Here is a 23,768-nt window from a genome sequence, read left to right as displayed (position 1 = left end):
TGACTTTTGGGTCTCGTTGTGTCCAATTTGGCGCGTACTTTCTCACTATTTGTTGTGCCCACGGAGGTCTGAGATCTGGCCCTATTTTCCACGTTTGTACAAGCATCATTAAACAGTTAAATATGCAGTGTTTTCTGGTTCTGTAAGTGTAGAGGCCCCGGAGAACTCCCATACCTTTCACAATTGAAGATGAAAAATGAAAATAAAAACGGTGGAAAAGTATGTGCATGTCAGTCGGCTGGCTGGCCTTCTGGTCAGTCGGTGCAAATGAGTGTACATCAGCAAAAAATAAAAGTGGTGATTTGAGTTTTATTCATAATGCGATTGTACTTCACGGAGTCATGCTGTTGTAAGGGGGTGGGGATAATTAATTAATGAATTCTGAGGTGGACCGAACTCTAAAATCGCGAAGCTAAAAATGCAACTTCAAATTATCTATAAATGGCCAAACATGTCTTCTGTCAACTGGGAAGATATAGTGTTCATTAGACACAACAGCAGGCCGGTAGGCAGAGGAAAAGGAGACTTTTAACTTCATTTATTGAGTGATTCCCAAAGTACACCAAGATCCACATTGCCTCCTGAAAGTATGATTCCAATGTGCTTGCATTCATTCCAAGCAGGATTCTTCTGGAAACCATCAGAGAGAACAGCAGCAAGACCAATGGCCCCACTGGGTTCCACAGCGACCTTCAAAATCTCATAACACATTCTCATGGCTTCTACAATTTCCTTATCTTCCACGGTTATTATGTCATCCACTAAATCTCGAACTATGGGCCTGTGCATAGAAAGATAGAGACAAAGACGAGTGAGCACAATGGCATAGTACGAGAAAACTATTTCCAGAAGCAAATAAGCAAATATTCTGCTGCTGCAAGCCTGCAATGTAATATCAACTGCAACAATTATTTGATCAAATACGCATGCAACAAAGTTCTGTGTCAAGTTGTAGAGACCGAATTTCAAGCTGAATGGCATTTGAGACTGAACTTAATTTTTTGCGCCTATTTTTTTTCCCTTTTTGCCACCCTCCCCAAACACAAACAAGAACTACACCTTTATTTATACAGGGGCAGATGCATTCATATTGGTAGGGATGCAAACGGATCAGATCGGGTTTAAATCAGAGTATATCCGAATACACTATTAATTGCAGATCCTATTCAATCTGAAAATCGGACCGGATCTGATAAATATGGATCTGAATTTGAATCTGATGAAAAAGTCAGATTTTGGATCTGATCCAATCTGATATATTTTTTCTAATTAATAAATTATTAAAAGAAAAAGGAAAATAAAATAAAATATAACAATTTAAATAAAGAAAAACAAAGACTTCAAGTATCTTTTCAACTATTTTCATCATATATATGCATGTTTTTTATAAAAATAAATAATATAACAAATTTACAAAAATGTAATATAAATAATATATTTATAAATAAATAAATAAATAACATATATATGTCATATCTATTTACATAAATAAATTAATAACATATATCAGATCGGATAGGGGATGATCCGATCCGATCCGATCCGGAGACCCGAGATAGGGCTATCCGAATCAGAGAATATAGGATCGAACTTCAGATCGGATCCAATCCATTTGCACCACTACATATTAGGTCCAGTCCAGGTCTGCCCTCACCCAAACCCAACCTGAGCCAACCCATCGACAGCACTACCTGAAACACGATAAAATGGAAGGGGAAGACTTGGCAACCTGTCAATTAAAATTAGGAAAGATGTTGGCTCTAGTTCAGAACTGTTTCAGCATAGTCGCATATTGGGTCGGGTCCAGGTCTTTCCTCACCCAGACCCGGCCCAATCCGAGCCATCAACACTACTACCTGAAAGCATGGTTTAAAGTATCGATACGATACATTTGTTACGGAGCGTATTGTGATACGGTCTGAAACGCCTGTTTCCAGGTGTTTTGGACCCCGATTTTTTTAATAATAAAAAATATCTTATAAGTTTCCCAAAAAACTAAACTTCGAAAAAAAAACTAAAAGATAGTATGTATTGGCCGTTTCTAAGTACCAATACGATACGATACCGATATTTTGAACCTTGCCTGAAAGGTAATAAAATGGAAGGGGGAAGACTTGGCAACCATTTTGATTTGGCCGCAAAGAAGTCAAAGAAGTGCCTCTGAAGTTCTGAAATTCTGATTGGCAACAGTTCTGCTTTCGGCAAGCTGCAAATTTTCCTTAGGTTAATTTCTTAGAGAATACAAGATTGCACTTACCATGTCAGATCTCCGAGAAAAGCTCGAAGTCCATCAGCAATTGTGTTGGTTTCAGACAATTTTACAATCTTCCCAGCGGCCTTGGACCTTGCAGCATCATCAGCACCCCTGGGCTCAGCGGCTAAAACCCTAATGGAAGGGTTAATGGATCTAGCAGCCAATGCCACTCCCGAGATCAAACCACCTCCTTTTCATGGAACAAAAGAAAAATAGAAACAAGTGCACTGAGTCAGATTGCAGATTAGAAAAAGAGAAAAAAAAAAAAAAAAACAGAGTCTTCGATGCTTAAACGATTATCAAACGAACCACTTATTGGGACTACTATAGTGTCAATTTGTGGTACTTGTTCCAGAAGCTCCAGTGAAATGGTACCCTGTCCACTGGCAACATGGAAAAAATATTATTTTTAGTTGCTTTTGTTGTTGGCACATGTGCCTCAAGGTTCATATGAAGTCTCGTACCTAGAGAAAACTGACAATTATCTAGTTTAATAAAATTTCTATTTGATGAGAAAAAGAATTTTGTAAAATTTATAAGCCACATATAATAAATGCAAAAACTACATGGATACATTAGATGGATGTATAGAAATTTTCAGTAAAATAACAGGAGACTACAAAATAGGAAATGGATGATACTCCACAACCAGAAAGATGCGTCAAAATGGAACTAAGAAAAGAAATACATAATCAAATCCCAAAATTTCCAGTTAACAGTAGAGCAAAGGCTATACATAGGGGTGTCAATTGGACTGGATTTGGTCCAATCCGATCCAGTCCAATGTGAGTCCATTATAAATGGACCAGGTCCAATTCAGTCCAATGAATATTTTGGACCATTTTGGACTGGTCCAATCCAATGTCTGGACCATCCAATCTGTTCAAATTCGTTTTGATTTAGATTGGTTTCAACCCAAACCCGGTTCATTGACATCTATATTCTTATCTTGTATCCATGAACCAGATATTGGCTTAATCCAACCCAATCCAATATAAATTTATTACGGACGGACCAGGTCCAATCCAATCTAATAAATATTTTGGACTGGATTGGTCCAATCCAATATGTCTTGTTGGTCCTTCCAATCCGTCCAAATTGATTTTGGACTGGATGGGGTCCAATCCAAAACCGGTCCATTGACACCCTTAGCTATACACCTGAAGGAGGATCCATGAACATTCAAAAATTATGGATAAACTAAAACCCAGTTCAGAATCATATTACCCAATACCAACATCAGCATACAACCTTTCGCATTCCTTCTTTTCCTTCAGGCCCTATTCACTTTTCGGGAAGGTACCTGGATAAGTGCATTTACCCATGTTCTTTTATTTTCCAAATAAATAAGAAAATGACCATTTTAGTCATAAAAAGTCATTACTAAAATTGGTAGTTTTGGCCCATCCAAGTTTTGGCACCTATCCCACCGGGTAAGTACCACTGGGAGATGGGTATACCCAGGGAAAATAAATTTTCTGTAAACCCCACATAAATCTGAAAAAAGAACATGGGTATCTTGGTAAATAGGAACCAAAATCCTATTGACCAACTTTCTCCCCTCTCAAAATCCAAAAAAAGAATGGGCCCTTAAAGAGATTTAAGGTGTGGAACAATGGTACAATGAACAAAAAAATCCTCTTGGGTCATTTCCTTCATTTCCTTAGCACTGTTAAGACACTCATTCCATGTTTATTTATTTACCTTTTCTTTAATATATCATGCAGCAACCCCAATTGCTCAAGTACCAGGAGGAAACTAACTTTCTGCATAATGGATGAACTCATGTCTCCTGATTTCTACCACTTCTAACCGCTCGACCCTTTACCTATTATTCCAACGCTTTTAACTCTCATTCAATTTCAAACTTTGAACCCATATGCCTAATTTCCCAGTGCTGGCATTACCAGAAATTGAGTAGAAGACAAAACTCTTTGGATCTTATAGGGTGGATATGAATTGATTTTTTTGTTCCTCTTTTATCAATTTATTGGGTTTATATAACAAATTTTAATAAAATGTAAATTATCCATTTTGACTTTAAAATACATTTTTTTCCATATATTTGAATGGTGTGGTGTTTCATTTTAGTAAAAAATACAATAATATGCATACTTTCTTTTGATAATCAATAATAACAGTGGCATTCATTAAAGAGCAAATTACAAGAGAGGGGCTCAAAGCAATGAGCAGATTACATCAGCTTCAGTCACAACAGCAAAACAAAAAAAAAAAAAAAAAACAGCAAAAAACAGAGAAAGCAAAAACAAGAAAGATCTTACAAATAATAACCCGGCCCTGGGCATCCCCAGTCCAAATTATCTCTGCGCACCCGAATTCTTGCCAACTGATCAGCTAACATATTGGCACTCCTAGGAACTCAATTGAACGAGGCATTCAAAGAGGCACCTAAGAGTGAGCCAATCTCACTAAACATCTAAACTCAAGGAGAACATCTTGAGAAGTCATCCACCGAATGATTGTTTGACAGTCCCCTTCAACTTCTACATTCATCAAACCCTGTTGCTACTCAGTTTTAGTCCCTATAGTAAGGCCAGTAGCCCAGCTCTTAAAAAAATTCCAAACCCCACTGGGCCTGAGTAACTGAGCACAATATTACCTTCATTATCCCTTGCCAATCCTCCCACTCCAGATTCTCCAGGATTCCCTAAACAGTACCCATCAAAATTTAGCTTGCATCTCCCTACCTCTGGAGGGAATCAGGGAACCACTCAACCACTTTTTGGAGCACCCTGGAATGAAAACATGCTACAACATTCCACCCTCTCAGCATATCATTTATGCTAACACCAGTAAATTTTTTACAAAGCAATGCCCAATGTGCAATTCTTATCACTGTGAGTTCAATCACTTCTTCCACTTTTTTGTATTTTTCATTAGATAGCATTCCCTTTCATTCCAAAGACCCCATACACTGCCTTATTCACACAGTGCCATAGAATTTTTCGCCTTCATGTAACACACCTAATTATATTTGCTTTAAATGATCCTCAACATTAATAGGTGCTACCCACACTTCCCCCACCAAGGAGAAAAAATACTGCCATCACAAGAAGATGGTTCACAATTTCCCTGTTCTTCCAGCAAAGAACCTACACGTGAGGAGAAAGTGATCAACTCTTCCACTTTTTCTAGTCTCTCACAAGTGTGCATAATCTGATTAGTAGCCTAACAAAAAACCTTTACTTTAGGAGCAATTGGGCTAGACCACAACTCTTTTGCCGGAAACACTCAGATTTCAAATGGGATAAACAATGATTTAAAGGATGTGCAGGTGAAAATGCCATTAACCGAAAGGGTCCATACCCTTTCATTAGGACCGAGGGTCCATACAATTATATGCATATCATTTGTGTATTTAATAACAATGGTCCAAATCAGCCCCGTAACCCACTTTATATTGTTGTTCCCCCAAGCTATACAAACAACCCAGTCTGTCAAATTTTTAAATTTCAAAGAAGCTCCAAAGGGGGACTTATTTCTTATTTTGCTTACATGGAAGCTGGGTCTGAGATAAAATTTGCCCCTTGTGTTTGTCTTTTCTTTTAGGGGGGGTGGGTTGGAGGGGTTCCTGTGGATGGGGTGAAGAATATGTGGGGGTCCTTTTGGACACAAACCATGTATGCACATGGAAGATTCCTTTCAGTAAGAAAATCTGGCTAACATACCTGCCCCATATGGCAAGGGTTTCTTAGTACCAGATGGCCAAATGATCTTACATGTGGCAAAAATGATTTGGAGCCAAAAGGACCATACTCGCTTGCGTCTCAAACTTTAGTACAATTTTCAGCTTAGAATTCCTTTCCATCTTTCCAAAATAATCCCTTTCCATATGGACATCTTTTTAAAATTATAAGTTAAACTTATAAAATAAAAAAGCTAATAAGGTCGGCTATAGTGCTGATGTGCACTGGAGTCTGAACAGACTCATTCACAGATGGCTGGTGTAGATCCCCTATGAAATAGATAGCATGTACATGTGTTCATAAATAAACTGAATTTCAGGGAGAATACCTTATGATGCGACCATCATTGAATGGGTGAACCATAGCTGCACCAGTTTCTTGCAAAATTTTGGCAGCAACACTTTCCCTTGATGGCATTGTGGCCTCACTCCAGATAACCTGACCACCATAACGCCTGACATTCTCAACCTTACATTTCGGAGCATTTTTTGGTATTACAATGTATGCTGGAATTCCACGTAGCTTTGCAGCTAAAGAGACTGCCGCTGCATGGTTACCACTAAATGCAGAGCACATCAATCAGAACTCAGAATCATTGTCCAAACAAGGAGTTGTCTAATGAAGACTGTAATCAGTCCAATTTCTAGTTTAATAAATTCAGTAAGAAAAAGAACAGAAAATAGAAGAAGAGAAGAGAAGAGAATGGAGAGAAGAGAAAAACGAAGGAGAGAGAATAGACAAAGAGTGTGGGTCATAATAATGTTGTCGGCCCCCACTCAGCTATTAATATTAGTAATTTAAAAGCATAGCAAAGTTCCACTAATGCCCCTACTGCTTACATAAACAAACAGAAACTGAGATAACATAACTGACATACTAACAGCAAACATAAATAACATAAAGCAAGCATGCAGCAGTAGGGACCACAATAATCATTATTGCTCTACATCTCTACACTCCCCCTCGAGTTGGGAATGATTATTATTCATTCCAACTTGCATAAATCTGTTGTAACTGCTTTAGTGAAGAGATTAGCAAGTTGCATATCGGAGGCAATATGTGGAATACACACTTCTTGAAAAGAAACTCTCTCTCTAATAAAGTATCGATCCACTTCAATAAGCTTAGTTTTGTCATGCTGTACTAGATTATGGGCAATGTTAATAGTGTCGATCCACTTCAATATAACATTATGGGCTTCTTATAAGCAATAATGAATTGTTGATCCAGTTCAATATAGTATAAGGGGCTTCTCATAAGCAATGCTCAGTTCCTCAAATAAGGATCTCAACCATAACACTTCAGCCACACCATTCGCCATTCAGCCTCAACATTGGAACGAGCAACAACATTTTGTTTCTTACTTCTCCAAGAAACAAGATTTCCATCTACAAAAGCACAATACCTAGAGGTAGATCTCCTGTCATCAATACAGCCAACCCAATCAGCATCTATGTAAACTTCTATCATTACTATTATTTTTGAAAAGTATGCGTATGCTTGAACATCTCTTTAGGTAAGCAAGTATCCTCTCAACTGCAAGAAGGCGAGTGGCTTTGGGGGGATGCATACACTGGCTAACAACAATGACCACATAAAAAATGTCTAGTCGTGTGAGGCAAAAATAAAGAAGTTTCCCAGCCAACCGTTGAAACTTAATCTTGTCTTCAAGGGGATCTCCACCTTTTGCACTTATGATTTTGTTCAATAAGTGTGTCAATAGGTTTAACACCTAGCTTCCCAGTTTCTTCCAAAAGATCAAGAACATACTTCCTTTGGGAGACAAAAATCCCATGTTTAGACCATGCTACCTCAATGCCCAAGAAATAATGTAGTTCTCCCAGGTCTTTGACTTCAAATTCTTGGTGAAGCAGTTGCTTAAGAAGTCAATCTCACAAGTATCACTCCCTGTCACTACAATATCATCTGCATATATAGCAAGTACAGTCAAGGAGGAGTCCATTTTCTTAATGAAAAGGGTGTGATTTGATTGGGCTTGCACATAGCCAAAAATTTCAAGAACCAATCTAAATTTATCAAACCAGGCTCTCGGAAACTATTTCAATCCATATAATGCTTTATTTAGTCGACAAACCTTCTTCCTTGCTTCTGTACTATAGAACTTAGGAGGTAACTCCATGTACACCTCCTCTTGCAAATCACCATTAAGGAAGGAGTTTTTAACATCCATCTAGAACAGTGGCCATGAGAAATTTGCTGCAATAGACATTAAAACTCTGATAGTGTTCATCTTGGCTATTGGTGCAAAAGTTCCAAATAGTTTATGGCATAAGTCTGTGTAAACCCCTTTGCAACTAATCTGGCCTTATACCTCTCAACAGAGCCATAACCATTATGTTTCACAATAAATACCCATCTACACCCAACCAATTTCTTCCCTTCAAGCTGATGAACTGACTCCCATGTATTGTTTTTGAGAAAGGCATCCATTTCTACCTTCATTGCCTCCTTCCACCCAAGTACCGACATGGCTTCCTGCATTGTCCTAGGGATGGAAATAGCAGCACTAGATGCCAAAAAAAACTTATAGGATGGAGACAAATGATCATAAGACAGAAACTGAGAAATACAATGTCCTGTAGATGAAATACAACGACGCTTCCCTTTACAGATTGCAATTAGAAGATCAAGATCATCCAAAGGAGGAGAAGGCTCAACAATGAGGGGTATCTCATTTTTAGTGGGAGGTAAAAGGAGTTGAGGTACCCTGATTTGGAGCTGTAGAGGAAATTGAAGTTGGTTTGGACTACTGAGGATTGAAATCAACTTGCCTCCACTGCTTGTGAAACACCCCTATGTCCTTACAGTTTTGACAACCCTCCTCACTACACTCCCCTTCAGTGATTGGGACAGGTAATGGAATTTCTGATGCAGGAGAACCCATCTCACTCTATGATAGTAGGGTATATCCTCAAAGAATGTGACGCCCATAGAAATAAATCGTTTCCAAGAAATAGGTTCTTAGCACTAATATCCTTTTTGATTTTGTGCATATCCAAGAAATATACATTTGAAAGTTTTAGGATCAAATTTGGAACGATGAGGCTTAAGAATCTGAGCAAAGCAAGTACATCCAAAGGTCTTGAGGTGAATAGTAAACAAGTCCTTATCAGGATATAATAGGTTAAATGGAATTTTCATGTCTAGGACCCGTAAAGGAACTCAGTTGATGAGATAGATAGTTGTATGGATAGCATCCCCTAGAAATGTGTAGGAACATTGGAGTTTAGCATAATGCTTCTAGCCACCTTCAATATATGCATATTCTTCCTCTCAGCAACCCCATTTTACTGAGGTGTACGGGGATAGGTACTCTGATGAATAACCCCATGGTTAAGGAAATATGAAGCCAAATGTTTTGCAAAATACTCTTTAGCATTATTGGCTTGAAAATTTTGATTTTGACTCCAAATTGGGTCAGAACCATCTTATGGAAAGACTGGGTCAGGGTAGGAACCTCATTTTGAGAGTGCATAAGATAAACCCATAAGAAACGAATGCAGTCATCAACAAATAACAAAAAATATCTGTATCCCCCGATAGCAATAATGTGATATGGTCCCCAAACATCAATACACACAATTCAAAAGGAATAGTACTTCTTTTATTGCTCAAAGAATAGGTTGTTCTACAATGCTTTGCAAGTTCACAACTCTTACATTTTAAACTAGACATTTGGACTGGCTCAAGCAAACTAGGAAATAAACTCTTCAAAGACCTAAATGACAAATGACCTAACCGATTATGCCAAAGCATAACCTGACTCATAGACTATGAAACAAATGACATCTCAACTTCTTTATCTTTCCCACGTGGATGCCCTCCAAGTAGGTAGATTCCATTCGTCTCACATCCAATCGCAATTACCTTCCTTGTCTCCAAATCCTGAAAAACACACTGATCAGGAAAAAAAGTCACTAAACAATTTTGATTTTTAGTGATGCTACTAACTGAAAGCAGGATAGTATTAAGTTTAGGAACATACAAAATTGAGGTCAAGGAGATGGCATCAGACAATCTAATGTCTCCTTTGCTAGAGATGGGAACAAGGGAGTCATTAACAATGGACACTTTTTCTCTGCCAAAGGATAAGTAATAAGTAGTAAACAGAGAGGATAAGCTTGTCACATGGTCAGAAGCACCTAAATCTATAACCCAACAAGGTTGTTGAAACATGATATGCTGAAGCCCTCATACTTGAATGAGCAAATGTTGAAGTAGGAGTAGTAGATGTAATAGGTGGCTAAGATGAGGGTGTTGAAATGCCAACTTCACTTTCCAACTGAGTCAGAGTAACTCGAACAATGGCTAAAGTGTCTAGGAATGGAAACAGGACGGGTTTGGGGCGGGGCACCCACTTCCCATTGGGGACGGGGAATCCCTGAATTTTCCCCGTTCCAATGCAACTACCTAAAAATACATCATATTGATATGGGAATTTGGGGTATATTAGGAATTGGGTTATGGCAATTTGGGAGTATTATAAAAATGAAATTATGGGATCCTAAGGTTTTAAAAATTTAGGGGCAACTAAGAAGTATTTTAGAAATTAATAATAAACCCATGAGTATTTTACTAGTTTGCCATTGGGTTCAGGGAATTATATACAAACCCCATCCTCACCCCGTCCTTGATTCGGGGCAAGAATATTTTCCCTATCCCCCCGTTTGGGGCAAGGCGGGGCGGGCCCCCAGTTTTATGGGGGAAATTGCCATCCCTAAGAATGTCTAGGGATGTGACTCTTATGCTCGAGGAGGATGCACCATCAATAGTAATGGCCACATTGGCATTCCCCTTTTTGTTTCTGAGCTTTGCTAGGATTAGGTGTGGATATAACTTCCAACAAGTGTCCTTGGTATGCTTCGGCTTCTTGCAATGATGACAAACTAACTCCCTCTTATCTTCATTCTTTATGTCCCTTTCCTTGTCACCCCCAAACTTTGGTTTCACTATTGCTAAAGCAGATTCCATAGGCCAAAATTGCAACATAACCTTTCTCCAACTTTCTTCACTGTGCACTAGTAAAGAATAGGCCCGAGACAAGGTCACACTCTCTTTAGTGAGGAGTTGTTGCCTCACAATATCATATTTTGAATTTAGACCAGTTAGGAATTCAAAAGCCCTATTGGTCTCAACCTGTTTTCTATATGTTTTTGCATCCTTCTGACTTTCCCGCTCAGTGGTTTTTAAGTGATCAATTTCATGCCATAAAGATTTCAAGGTAGAGAAGTAAACCGAGATTGGTTTCTTTCCTTGCTTGAGATTATTTACTTCACATTTCAGTTCATAGGCCCTAGCAACATTAAGTGGCTGAGAGTAGGTTTCCTTCATGACTTCCCAAATCCCCTTATCAGTTTTTGTCCACAAGTAGTTTTGGCTAATTTGAGGCTACATAGAGTTACACAGCCAAGTCATGATTAAATAGTTCTCCTGAATCCATTTGGCATATGATGTGCCTTCCTTGGCTGGTTTCTTTACATCCCCGTTCACATAGCCTAATTTCCCTCTACCCTCAATGGCCATCATAGCTGGTAAGCCCATTCTAAGTAATTAGAACCATCAAATTTCACAGGGTGATCTGAAAAGTGTTTTCAGTCATGTTTCCAGCCCCCAAAACACCTTCCCCTTGAGTCTTTAACTCAGTTCCTGCCATTTCTATAAAGAGGTTTATAAAAAAAAACTCAGTTCTCTGCAAGAAACCACAAAAAACACCCTTTTCTATGCTGGAACAGATCTAGCAATCACCCAGAAATTATTTTGCTCCCCCCGAAATTACTAGAAGTCAATTGAGAATGCTGAAACTGGTCTAATATTCACCCAGAAAACTGTTAACAGTCAGAATACTAAGATTGAGAACAGAAAACTGATAGTAGGGTTAAGAAAACCCTAGAAAAATTCTGAGAAATCAAAAAACTCTCAGCCGCTCCTTCCAAATAGGTCTAATCTATCTCTGATTGGTGTTGATCTCAAGGGAAAAACATAACTTACCCAGAAAAAGCTGATCGCCACTTCCAATCCCAGAATGAACCCTAATCTTGAACTTCTCTGATTCTTCCTGATTACTAGACACTCTCCAAGACTCTACAAGCCCTTGGACATCTGCTGAACCCTTCTAGTAACCTCTTAGAATAAGCTGATGGATCAATCTTGCTAAACTTCCAACCCTACGAAGTTCTCATGCAGTCGGCTGGATCAGACATACATGAGAAACCCCAGGTTGGTTCTGATACCAAGTTGTCTAATAAAGACTGCAATCAGTCCAATTTCTAGTGTAAATTCAGTAAGAAAAAGAACAGAAAATAGAAAGGGGGTCATGATAATGTTGCCACCCCCTCCATCTATTTATATTAGTAGTTTAAAAGCATAGGAAAGTTCCACTAGTGCCCCTACTGCTTACATAAACAAGCAGAAACTGATATAACTAACATAACTGACATACTAACAGCAACCATAAATAACATAAAGCAAGCATGCAGCAGAGGGGACCACAATAATCATTATTGCTCTACACCTCTACACAAGGAAAGAAAGAAAATAACCATTAAGGCTCTTGGAAGATACTGGCAGACCTGCTATGGGTTACAACTCCTTTAGCTGCCTGATCATCCATAAGAGATAAAATAGCATTGCATGCACCTCTAAATTTAAAAGCTCCACTGCAAAGACATGCAGAAAGATTCTATGTCAATTTAAATAATAATTGTTTAAAGATGAAACAGATCTATATGAAAATTTGTATCGTTCACCTCTAATTAACTCCTCACCCCTTCTGAAAGCATTCACATTTAAAAAATAGCTTCTTCCCAGCAATGTAGTTTAGAGATTCTGATGACAGAACTGGAGTTCTATGTATGAATGGGCTGATGCGTCCATGTGCATCTTTTATAGATGAAATATCAGCAGCATAATTCTCACTGTGTAATTGGTGCTTTGCCTCCATCTGTACTCAGAGGCCACCAAATAAGAAAAATAATTGTTTCTCTAATTGAGAGAAAATATGGACAATGACTCTGTATCAGAAATGATTGCACAGAACCAGAAAGTGCATTTTTTAGTAATGTTAACCGATTTGATACTACAAGTGGAAGCATGAAACTAAAAAAGTAACAATAGTCTTAAAGAGAAGTTGTATTTTTTGCTTCCATCTGCACTTTATGGACACCATTAAGGAAATAGGGTTCACTTATGGGAAACAATGCAACACTTACAGCAATGAAAGTTATGAACTCAATACGTCCTAATTGCAAAATTAATTAAGCATCACTTATTGTTAAATAAAAAAAAAAACTGATAAATTTATGGTTTCTTAGGTTATTAACCAACTCTGAACTATAAACTAGTAGAAACTGGCTTAGAATGAGAAACTAGAGCCGTAGAAATAAGAAATGGAGAGTTAAGTATACATGTATAGTGCACAAAAACATTTTTTCCCCTTTTCTCTTGTAGCCTGGGTTATGCTTCCTTTTCTTAGTTCTTATGTTTGGTTCCTCACCAAGTCAGCAGATGTTATACTCATGATCTATGTCACCTAAATATGATGAGGACATGGATAGGATGATGCTGATATGGAATTTACACTAGAGGTATCTGATGCAATATGTCACCCTTATATATGCGGGTACCATAATTCAGTTTTTCCAAAAATGAAATTGACAGAAGATCTGTGTCATTCATTAGGAACTGGTACAATGGCTTGACGAGAATTAACCTGCTCCATAATCTATAGTTGTTACTATACAAATTTGAGGTTTCACTCTTGTCCTAGAGTTCATTACCTGATAATAGAGAAAAATAGATAGAAATAGAAAAAGGTGGAATTTTGTGCCCGTGTGACTCTAAAATTGTATCTCAAGTAATGAAAAATCTTTATGCAATTGATTGTGGATCTAAACACAACTCCGTGAGCTTGTCTTTCATTGCCAGTCCTAAGCCTAGATAAAGGAGAGAGGTTGTGTACAGCTGGCATTAGAACCTTTGCAAAACTGGCATGGCTTATGGATCTAAATCCACACCCGGGTTTTATAGGGTAGTTGTGTACTGGCCTATTATGATCCTTGTACCTAGACTACAGACAAAAAACACATGGACATTTAATAGGTACATTAAGAATCATAACCATATGGGACCTTGACCAAAAGTAATTTATCTGCAGCACCACAAACATGACCTAGAAAAGGTGGAGTTCCATTGCAACAGCCTGCTGGGTATGCATGGATGCACGTATCATATTCATTCAAAGCCAGAGAGATTTCCATTCCATTCCTTCTGAAAAATTAGCAAAGTAGGAGCTACTTCTCCAATGTCATATCAGTAACAAACACAAATTTAGGGTGCTTCCTTAGTAAATTTATGTGCGGAGAATGGGAATGCATCATCCCACAAGTTTTCCTGCAAACTGGATCGCAAATTGCAGGGTAATTTACATTTCATAAACTCTTTGCCTGAACATGTGCAGGGATAAGCCTGCGTACGTCTGTCCCTCCCCAGACCCTGCATTGGCGGGAGCCTCATGCATTGGGCTGCCCCTTTTAAACTCCTAAACCGATTGGTAGAGTATAAGACAACATGAAATAATGACAATTTTCTACAAGAGTTTCTCAAACAAGTAATGAAGGTCTTTGGCTAATTAACCAGGTTGCACATTTTGAAACTTCATAGGAAGATATACTGTTGACCAACGGTTTTGCCTAAACCAGGCAAATCTGAAGCTCAATGGCAACCTTGCTCTTTACGTGATTGATCTTTTTTCTTTTTCCCTTTTGCAAAAAGTAAAGAGGATTTTGTTAAATAAAGAAATACAGGGAACAACATTCAAGTTATAATTCTTAATGCATGACGGTATTTTTGACAACATTGTGGTAGCAAAGGACACTGGCAACTTTCAAGTTATAATTCTTACTGCTTCTAAGGACAGTCAAATATGATAGATATTTATTCAAGGCCAATGACAACTTTCTTTTGATTTGGAATCCCAAACAAGCTATCTATGTGCATCAGAAATTCACTTTGACCTCTTAGTTAGAGTTTATGCTTCTATAAATGTCACCCTAACATGATTATTATTATTATTTTTTATCTCAAGTAGCTAATGCGAGCTTCCAACTAACAAGAATAAATTTGTGAAGACAAGTCGCATATATCCTTTCATGATAACTGGGGGGGGGGGGGGGAGTGAAGGTGCATTTGTCAGAAGAAATTGCACGATCAACTGTATATTCACTTGTTTGCAAACTCATTCTAAGCAAAACGATCACTATATGCAGTGAATAATGCACTTGGTATCTTTCTAAAGATTTTATTAACTTGTCAGTTCAATTTTGTTTTAGTTGTCCTAAAACGTTGATCAATTTGCAAAGAAATGTGAACAAAGTCGATGTGCAGAATGGATATTACCAAAATGAATTTTTAGCTAATTCCGACTTGAATAAATTTGTAGTGAATTTGCAGAATGGATAATGTGAACTGGTTATTTAAGATAATAATAACACAATTAGATATTCTCCGCGTATGCTATTTATTACATGCATTAAATGTTGATGATGAAACCACCTAGATCACACCATACTTTTTTTATCAGTAAACCAGACCTATAATGGTTCTCCATTACGCACCATATGCCGTCTTACTTTAGTTCTTCTCACTTCTTAAGAAAAGAAAATAACTTGTTTACAAATTTCTGTTGCTCAGTTCGACCCTTCTGATTAATAGGGTTTATAAGTAATTAACACAAGTTTCTTTTTCACTTCACAGTATTTATCAAGTAATTGGTCAAGTTCATTGCAGAAATAATTACCAATCAAGTGGGGTTTCGACGGACTTACAACTTTGGATACCGGAAAGAACTCAGGGGCACTCGAAAGGAAAAGGTCGGTCGGATCGATTCTTCTACTACAAGTCTGCCTGGTCTGTAGTTGGTGTTTGGTAAGCACGAGTTGTGCGCTTTGTAATATTCAACATAAGTGTGTGCGTTATCCGTGGATTGTGATGGATTCATGGGTCCACAGGGCTACGAAGGACCTCAAGTCATGGCTTGAATTGAATGGCAGAGGTTTTCTGATTGGGGAATATGGAGCATGACTGGTGCCTGGATGTATACTAGAGAATGACTCCGTACTAAGTACGGAGTTAGTATTTTTTGATAATTTTTATTTTATATAAACAAAAAGTGTCTAACTTTTTATTATTATTTCTTTGTAATATTTACTTAACTAATAATTATTGTTATTATTTAAGGGTATGTTTCATTCTGTTTCATTCGCAGGAATATATATATATATATATAAGATTAGCGAGACCTGCGCGATGCACGAGAAAATTTGAAAGATTAAATAATTTTATTTATTATTAATTAATAAATAAATTAACAATCAAAATTTACTATTAATTAACTAAAAAGTATTTAAATTTATTGTTTATAGTTAAGATTTTAATAATTGTATTATTCATTTAATGTTGATTTATAAAAAAATAATTATTGTTACTTTAATATGAAAAAATATATTTTTTAATAATTTTAATTTTATTAATCATTTATAATAATTTTAATAACTGTTATTATTTTCATTATTTTTAAATGAAATTTTGATTGACTTCAAATAAATAAAAATAATTGCAAAAGCTAACATTTTTATTAATTTAACTAATAATTAACAATTATATAGGAATGACAGCGGGGTGGGGCACCCCATCCCTGACCCTACCCCCATCCCCAATGTTGGGCGGGTTCGAGGCAAAGCAATCACTCCCCATCAACCAAATACTCAATTTGATGACAAAAATTATCAAAAGGATATACTGAGCATCAACCAAGGATTGAAGTATCGGTATTGAGTATTGTATCGGACAACTTAGATACAAATACGGATATGGATACGCTTTGGAAACGTATGGATATGAACGAAAAATATGAAAAAGTTGGATACACTAGGAAAACACATACAAATTTCATAAATACATTAATAATACTAAATTTATGCTCAAATAGCCATAAATAATGTATAAATATATAAGAAATATATTTAATGGTGTACATAAAAATATATTATAATTAATAGCAGAATGCACAAATATCATACAATGCATAAATTAAGAGTCCAAGATGGATTTATTATATTTATCTTAATTATTATATCAATTATTTTATATTTTATTATTTTTACATTTTAACATTAACAAAAAAGTTAACAAAATATTAAATTCTCAAATATAAATTAAATTATCATTTAATAATTTATAAAAATATATAATTTTAATTTAAAATACATAAGATTGGTTAAATTTTCTAAGATACATATCATATGCAAATTCATAATTTTTAATTATTAAAACAATTATTTCATTATTAAAATTTTTATTTGTATAGTTTGTTTTTGAAATTAAAAATCAATTTTCATATGAATGGTTTTGATAAATTCAAGTTAATATTATATTCTTGAGTATTTTGCAAACATATTTTTATTTTTTGTAAATAATAGATATGTTGTTATTTAATGTAAATTAAAATATTAATTAATAATTATAAAAATATAAAAAATTTGTAAGATATATATCATGTTCAATTTTATAAATTTTAAGTAATAAGGTAATTATTCTACTATTAATATTTTACTTGTATCAATTTCTTGAGATTAAAATCATCTTTTGATGTAAATATATTTTTTTTGGGTACTCCTTTTGATGTAAATATAGAATTGATAGATTATTTATTCCATTTGTTTATAAAATACTAATTTTAAACTTATGTAATTATTGGTTCAAATTACAGTTTTCCCTTTTCCATACTCATTTATTTTTAATAATTTACAATGAAAATTACATAATTTTCAATATTTTTCTAAAACCTATCAAATGTAATAATTTTTCCTAAAATTTCCAAAATATTCTAATAATTTTAAATAATTACTTAGTACATTGTAACTAAACTTTCAAAATTTTTCCAAAAGTACAATATTATATCTTTTAATTTCCAAAATGTTATTCTATGAAAATTTTTGAAAAAAATATTACATTTGTGTAATTATGGTGGTTTATTAAAAAATATTTTAATTTTTTATTAAATATTTAGTTTTATTAAGTAGTTTACTAACAAATTTACACTAATTTATCTTTTATTTTCCTATACATTTATTAATAATTTCATTTTCCAACATTATAAAATTGTATTCCCCCATCGGCATTCAGTTATTGACTATAATAATAGTAATAACTAAAATTTTATACTTTTCGATAATTGTTAAATATAATTCTTAATTTTATAGAAATTAGTTAAAGATATTTTAATTTCTATAAAATGTTGTTAATTAACATGGATATAATAGTATTTACCCAAAATACTTTAAAAAATCATGATGAGTTAATTAATACAGTATTTAATAATTTTTGGTAATTTACTAACCATATTTATTAATTTTTTATAATAACACTATTTAATACTCACTAAGTATGGATTGGATTAAATATTAACTGTAACTATTTATTAATTAATATAAATATTTTAAATGAGAGAGTGGATATAGATTGGGGGGAAGATATTTTAGGAATTGATCGGGAAGTGTAGTAGTATGAAACGTTCCTAATGACTTAGAGGGGATCTATCTTAGGAGATAGATTGTAGGAATAATTTTAGGTAGTTGGGTTTGGAATGGTGATATGGCTTAATGGGAGTAGTGGGAAGGGGATAGGAGAGTCAACGAGAATGCAGAGTGGGGATAATTTTTGGAATTTTCTAAGGGCAATAGTTATCTCTCTATATTTAAGTTTAATGATAAAAAAATGAGGGCAAATAAGGTAATTGGTCTTGATATTAAATGAGTTGAAAAGAGATAATTTAAAGATATTCAATGCGTTCAATCCTCTTTCATTAAATCCAACATTTAAGTTATTAACTTGCATTCATGTTCATTGAATCATATATTGAAGTCATTTTTATTTCTTCTCATCATTAAGTTCTATTAATTAAATCCATAATTAATAAATTAATAATTCCAATAACATAAAAGCTTATACCTTTAAAATCTACCTAGCAAAAATAGTGTTTTCATCTAAATGGTGGTAAGATATTAAATCATTTAGGGTCAAATGGGTTAATCCATGCTGCCATGATTAAATAATAAAATTTAAAAATAGATAAAATGAACAAATAGAAATTAAAAAAATTGAAAACATTTTTAACATACGTATTAAACAATAATAAATATGTTAAATAAGAAATGTTTATATTAATGATGAAAATGGAATGTAAAATTTAAAACTAATTGGAAATAAAAATATTTTCCTATTCTCTCTCATTAAATCCTATATTTAAAATATATTTTTCTCATCATTAAATTCTTGTAATTAAATCCACAATATTAACTTTAATAGTATAAAATAAATATTTTGAAAAGTAATTTGAAAACAAAAACATTTTCTTCCCTCCTATGGTGGGCAAGCAATTTGACCATTTGGGGTCAAATGGATTAGTAATAATGCCATAATTAAATAATAAAAAAATAAAATGAATAACTATGAAATGTAAGAAGTATTTTTATTAATGATGAAAATAGAAAGCGAATTTCAAAATCTACCTAGAAATTAAATGATGTCATAGTCAAATAATAAAAATTTTAATAATGGAAAATACAAAGAATCACAAAATAAATAAAAAAAAGATAAGAGAAAATTTTGGGTACATATCCAATGTTATATATTTATAAAAATAAAATATTGGGTACATCTCTAATATATTGAACAAAAATAAGTTTTATACATAAGAAATAATTTTATCAATGATGGGAAATGTAATACAAAATTTAGTTTCAACCTAGAAATCAAACAATTTTTATTTTTAGATGATGGGTTAGTGGTTTGAGTGAAATGATACCATAGACAAACAAAAATTAAGCGTGATAAGTAAAAAAATATTTTATATAATGTAAATGAAATATATAATTTAAAGGGAGAATTATAGTCAAAGTCGGTTGTACTTTTAAAATTAGTTGCAGGTTGGTCTAGAAACCAACGAAACTCTGAAAACTAGCTCTACATTTCAAATTATAAAACCCGACTATGTCATCAGAGGCTTATGTGGCTGTTGCCAACATGGGACTCTTACTCCATGTTGGACACAACATAAAACCTATACCGAAAATAGGTTTTTGGTTTCTCTCCCACTCCCTTTGTCTCTCGATCTCCCTCCCTTTTCTCTCACTCTCATAGTCATCTCTTGACCTCCCGCTCCCTCTATCTCTCCCACTCTCTCTACTTCAGTCTATAGCCAAATCAAAACTTTTTTCTCTCTCTCTATTGTTCTCCCTCAATCTTTCTCATTCTTCTCCCTCTCGGTCAAAATCTCATTTTCCCTCAATTTCTATCATTCTTTAATTGGTGTAAATTTCATAGCCAATGATTTCTTATGAATTTTATCAAACTAGTATAATAAATTTTGAACCATACCAAGTTGGTCTCATGTTCTTTTATACGATATGATTCATACCATATAAGTGTGTAAGAAAATAAGAAAATAAAAAATGAGAGAGGGAGAGGGAGAGAAACTAAGGGAGAATGATATAAATTAATGGAGAAGGAGAAATCGACCGAGAAAGAGAATGAGAGAGATTGAGGGAGAACGACAAATAGAGATAGAGAATGAGAGAAATTTATATAGAGAACGTAAATACAAAAACCAAAAACATTTTTATTTATTTTCAAATCACATAGTCATTGTGCAGATAAAGATGACTATGAGTGAAAGAGTGTGAGCGAGATTGAGAGAGAGAGAGAGGGAGAGAGAGGGAGAGGGAGAGAGAAACTAAAAATCAACATTTTTATTTTCCAATCACCCAACATTAAAGGGAAATTTCAGTATAAGCTTTTTATCATGTCCAATATGGATTAAGAGTCTCATGTTGGCATTAGCCACATAACCCTCTGATGACATGGCAAGGGTTTTTATAACTTGAAATGTAGAGCTGTTTGTTAGAGTATTGTTGGTTTATTGACCAACTTGTAACCAAATTTTAAATGTATAGTTGGATCGGACTATAATTTTCCCTAATTTAAAACTAATCCAAAAGCAATGTTGTTTCTTATCTAGATGGTGGATCAATGATCCAACTTTTCAAAAAAAAAATGCATGATGTCATAATTGAATAATAAATATTTAAGTTTATTTTTAATCATATTGTTACTTTTTTTAATTTTCAATTTCTATCTTAATTATGATATATCTAAAATTCAAGTAATTAATATGAAAAAAAATCCCGCGTGCAATGCATGTGCTTAATTACTAGTACACACACACACACACACACTAGTAGGGACCCCGTGCAATGCATGGGTTTTGTTAAGCAAAAGTTAAACAATAGAAATACATAAGAGTATATGATTATTTTATATTTTAACTTTTTAGTAACTAATTTGATTGAATTCGACCCAAGTTGGTCGATTTTTTAGTATTTCTAATCAACTTTGGGTCTAAATTTTCCAAAATATTCTAATAATTTTAAGTAATTACTTAATACATTGTAACTAAACATTCAATTTTTTTCCAAAAGTACAATATTATATCTTTTAATTTCCGAAATGTTATTTTATGAAAATTTTGAAAAAAATATTACATTTGTGTAATTATGGAGGTTTATTGAAAAATATTTTAATTTTTATTAAATATTTAGTTTGATTAAGTAGTTTACTAACAAAATTACACTAATTTATCTTTTATTTTCCAATATACATTAATTAATAATTTCATTTTCCAACATTATAATATTGTGTTCCCCATCTGCATTCAATTATTAACTATAATAATAGTAATAACTAAAATTTTACTTTTCGATAATTGCTAAATATAATTCTTAATTTTATAGAAATTAGTTAAAGATATTTCAATTTCTATAAAATGTTGTTAATTAAAATGGATATAACAGTATTTACCCAAAATAGTCTAAAAAATCATGGCGAGTTAATGAATAACAATATTAATTAATTTTTGGAAATTTACTAACCATACTAATAAGAATATTTAATTTTTAGTAATTTACTAATTGTATTTATTAACTTTTGATAATAACACTATTTAATACTCATTGAATATGGATTGGACTAAATATTAACCGTAACTATCTATTAATTAATATGAATATTTTAAATAAGAGAGTGGATATAGATTGGGGGTAATATTTTAGGAATTGATTGGGAAGTGGAGTAATATGAAACGTTCCTAAATGACTTAGAGGAGATAGCTTAAGAGATAGATTGTAGGAATAGTTTTAGGTAGTTGGGTTGGCTTAATGGGAGTGGTGGGAAGGGGATAGGAGAGAGAGTCAAAGAGAATGCAGGGTGGGCGTAATGGAGCAAGGAGTGTGATGCACGGGTTTTGTTAAGCAAAAGTTAAGCAATAGAAATACATAAGAGTATATAATTATTTTATATTTTAACTTTTTAATAACTAATTCGATCGAACTCGACACAAGTGGATCGATTTTTTAGTATTTCTAATCAGCTTTGGGTTTAATATATATATATATATATATATATATATATATATTTGGGTCGTTTCATTTTTGGACGAGTTACAAATGGCCAAATTGAAACTTACCTATATATATATATAATTTTTCTAATATGAAAAATGGGAAATTTTCTATATTTCTTAATCTAAAATATTTTTTATCATAGATTTAATTCTTTAATTTATTTTTAATATTACAATTGTTATTTATTAAATTTAAATTTAATTTTTAATTTTAAATCATTTGAACAAACAAACCAAACCAAAAATAGACCCAAACTGATACAACTTGAGTTAGCGAGTTTTCACTAATGGTAAGTTGATTTCAGGTGACAAACTCCCGACCTAACCAGGCCGATTTGGTTGGCAAAACAGCCTACAACCGAACAGAACCGATCCTTGAACATTCCTAATTTCAACTAAATTAATAGTCTAATATCTAATGAATAATAATAGTTTAATCTCCAATAATTATTAAAAATTTATTTCAAAAAGACACAATTATTGAAAATAAATTTTTAACAATCGATACAAATTGTGACCCGGATCTCGCAGATATTTCAATTCTAGCGAATGATGACGCTATAGCTTCAATCCGATTAATTCTTAACAAATTAATCTCTGCAATTTGTGAGGGTCGTTTTAGCTATATAAGAAATCATTGATTAATAATAATAATAAGATAGATCAATTACTTTGGGAATTCCATAGATTTATTGAATCGGTTCTTTTTCCTGGATCTCAAAAAAGAGATAAAAATCACTGGGGATATTATGTGATTACTTGGTTTCCGAAATCTACGATTCAAGCAAGCGAGTCGAGAAAGAGATAGTTGAATCAAAATGATTCCTTTTTAAGTTCTATTTCTGTCAGAGGGCAAATGGAAATACATTAGATAACTAATAAAAATACAATAATCACAAAAATATAATAAATACTAAAAATATATTAAATTAGTCCATAAATAGTGTAATATCGAATAATAGTTTAATCTCTAATAAATATTAATCAATAAATTATAAAAAATACAGAATTACTGAAAATAAAATTATAACAAAAATATAATAAATTAAATTTCAAAAGTTAAATAATAGTTGTTTGATCTCCAATAATTATTGACACTATTCTATTAAACAACAAAGCAAAAATAGATTTATAAATAATTATCGAAAACATATTTATCAAAAAATACAATAAAAAACTAATAAAAATATAATAAATATTAATTTTAGGATATATAAATATATAATGAATATACACTATTATTGAAAAATTATTACTATAATATTTTTTGAAA

General features: G+C 33.5%; 1 protein-coding gene across 1 annotated transcript; it reads right to left on the bottom strand.

The window, feature by feature from the left end:
• Window positions 1-399: 399 nt before the first annotated feature.
• SR (serine racemase) lies at window positions 400-16,048 on the bottom strand. Its single transcript, XM_088961754.1, has 7 exons — window positions 15,804-16,048; window positions 12,747-12,922; window positions 12,552-12,638; window positions 6,290-6,520; window positions 2,564-2,637; window positions 2,258-2,444; window positions 400-781 (listed from the first exon to the last, which is right to left on the bottom strand). Exons 2-7 carry the CDS (start codon window positions 12,920-12,922, stop codon window positions 535-537), a joined length of 1,002 nt encoding a protein of 333 aa, XP_088817880.1. The 5' UTR covers window positions 15,804-16,048; the 3' UTR covers window positions 400-534.
• Window positions 16,049-23,768: the final 7,720 nt, after the last annotated feature.

Source organism: Nelumbo lutea, chromosome 1, assembly GCF_056320005.1.
Source record: "Nelumbo lutea isolate HS-2025 chromosome 1, American lotus-T2T, whole genome shotgun sequence".
Taxonomy (NCBI): Eukaryota; Viridiplantae; Streptophyta; class Magnoliopsida; order Proteales; family Nelumbonaceae; genus Nelumbo; species Nelumbo lutea.
This window is presented reverse-complemented; position numbering and strand designations above follow the sequence as displayed.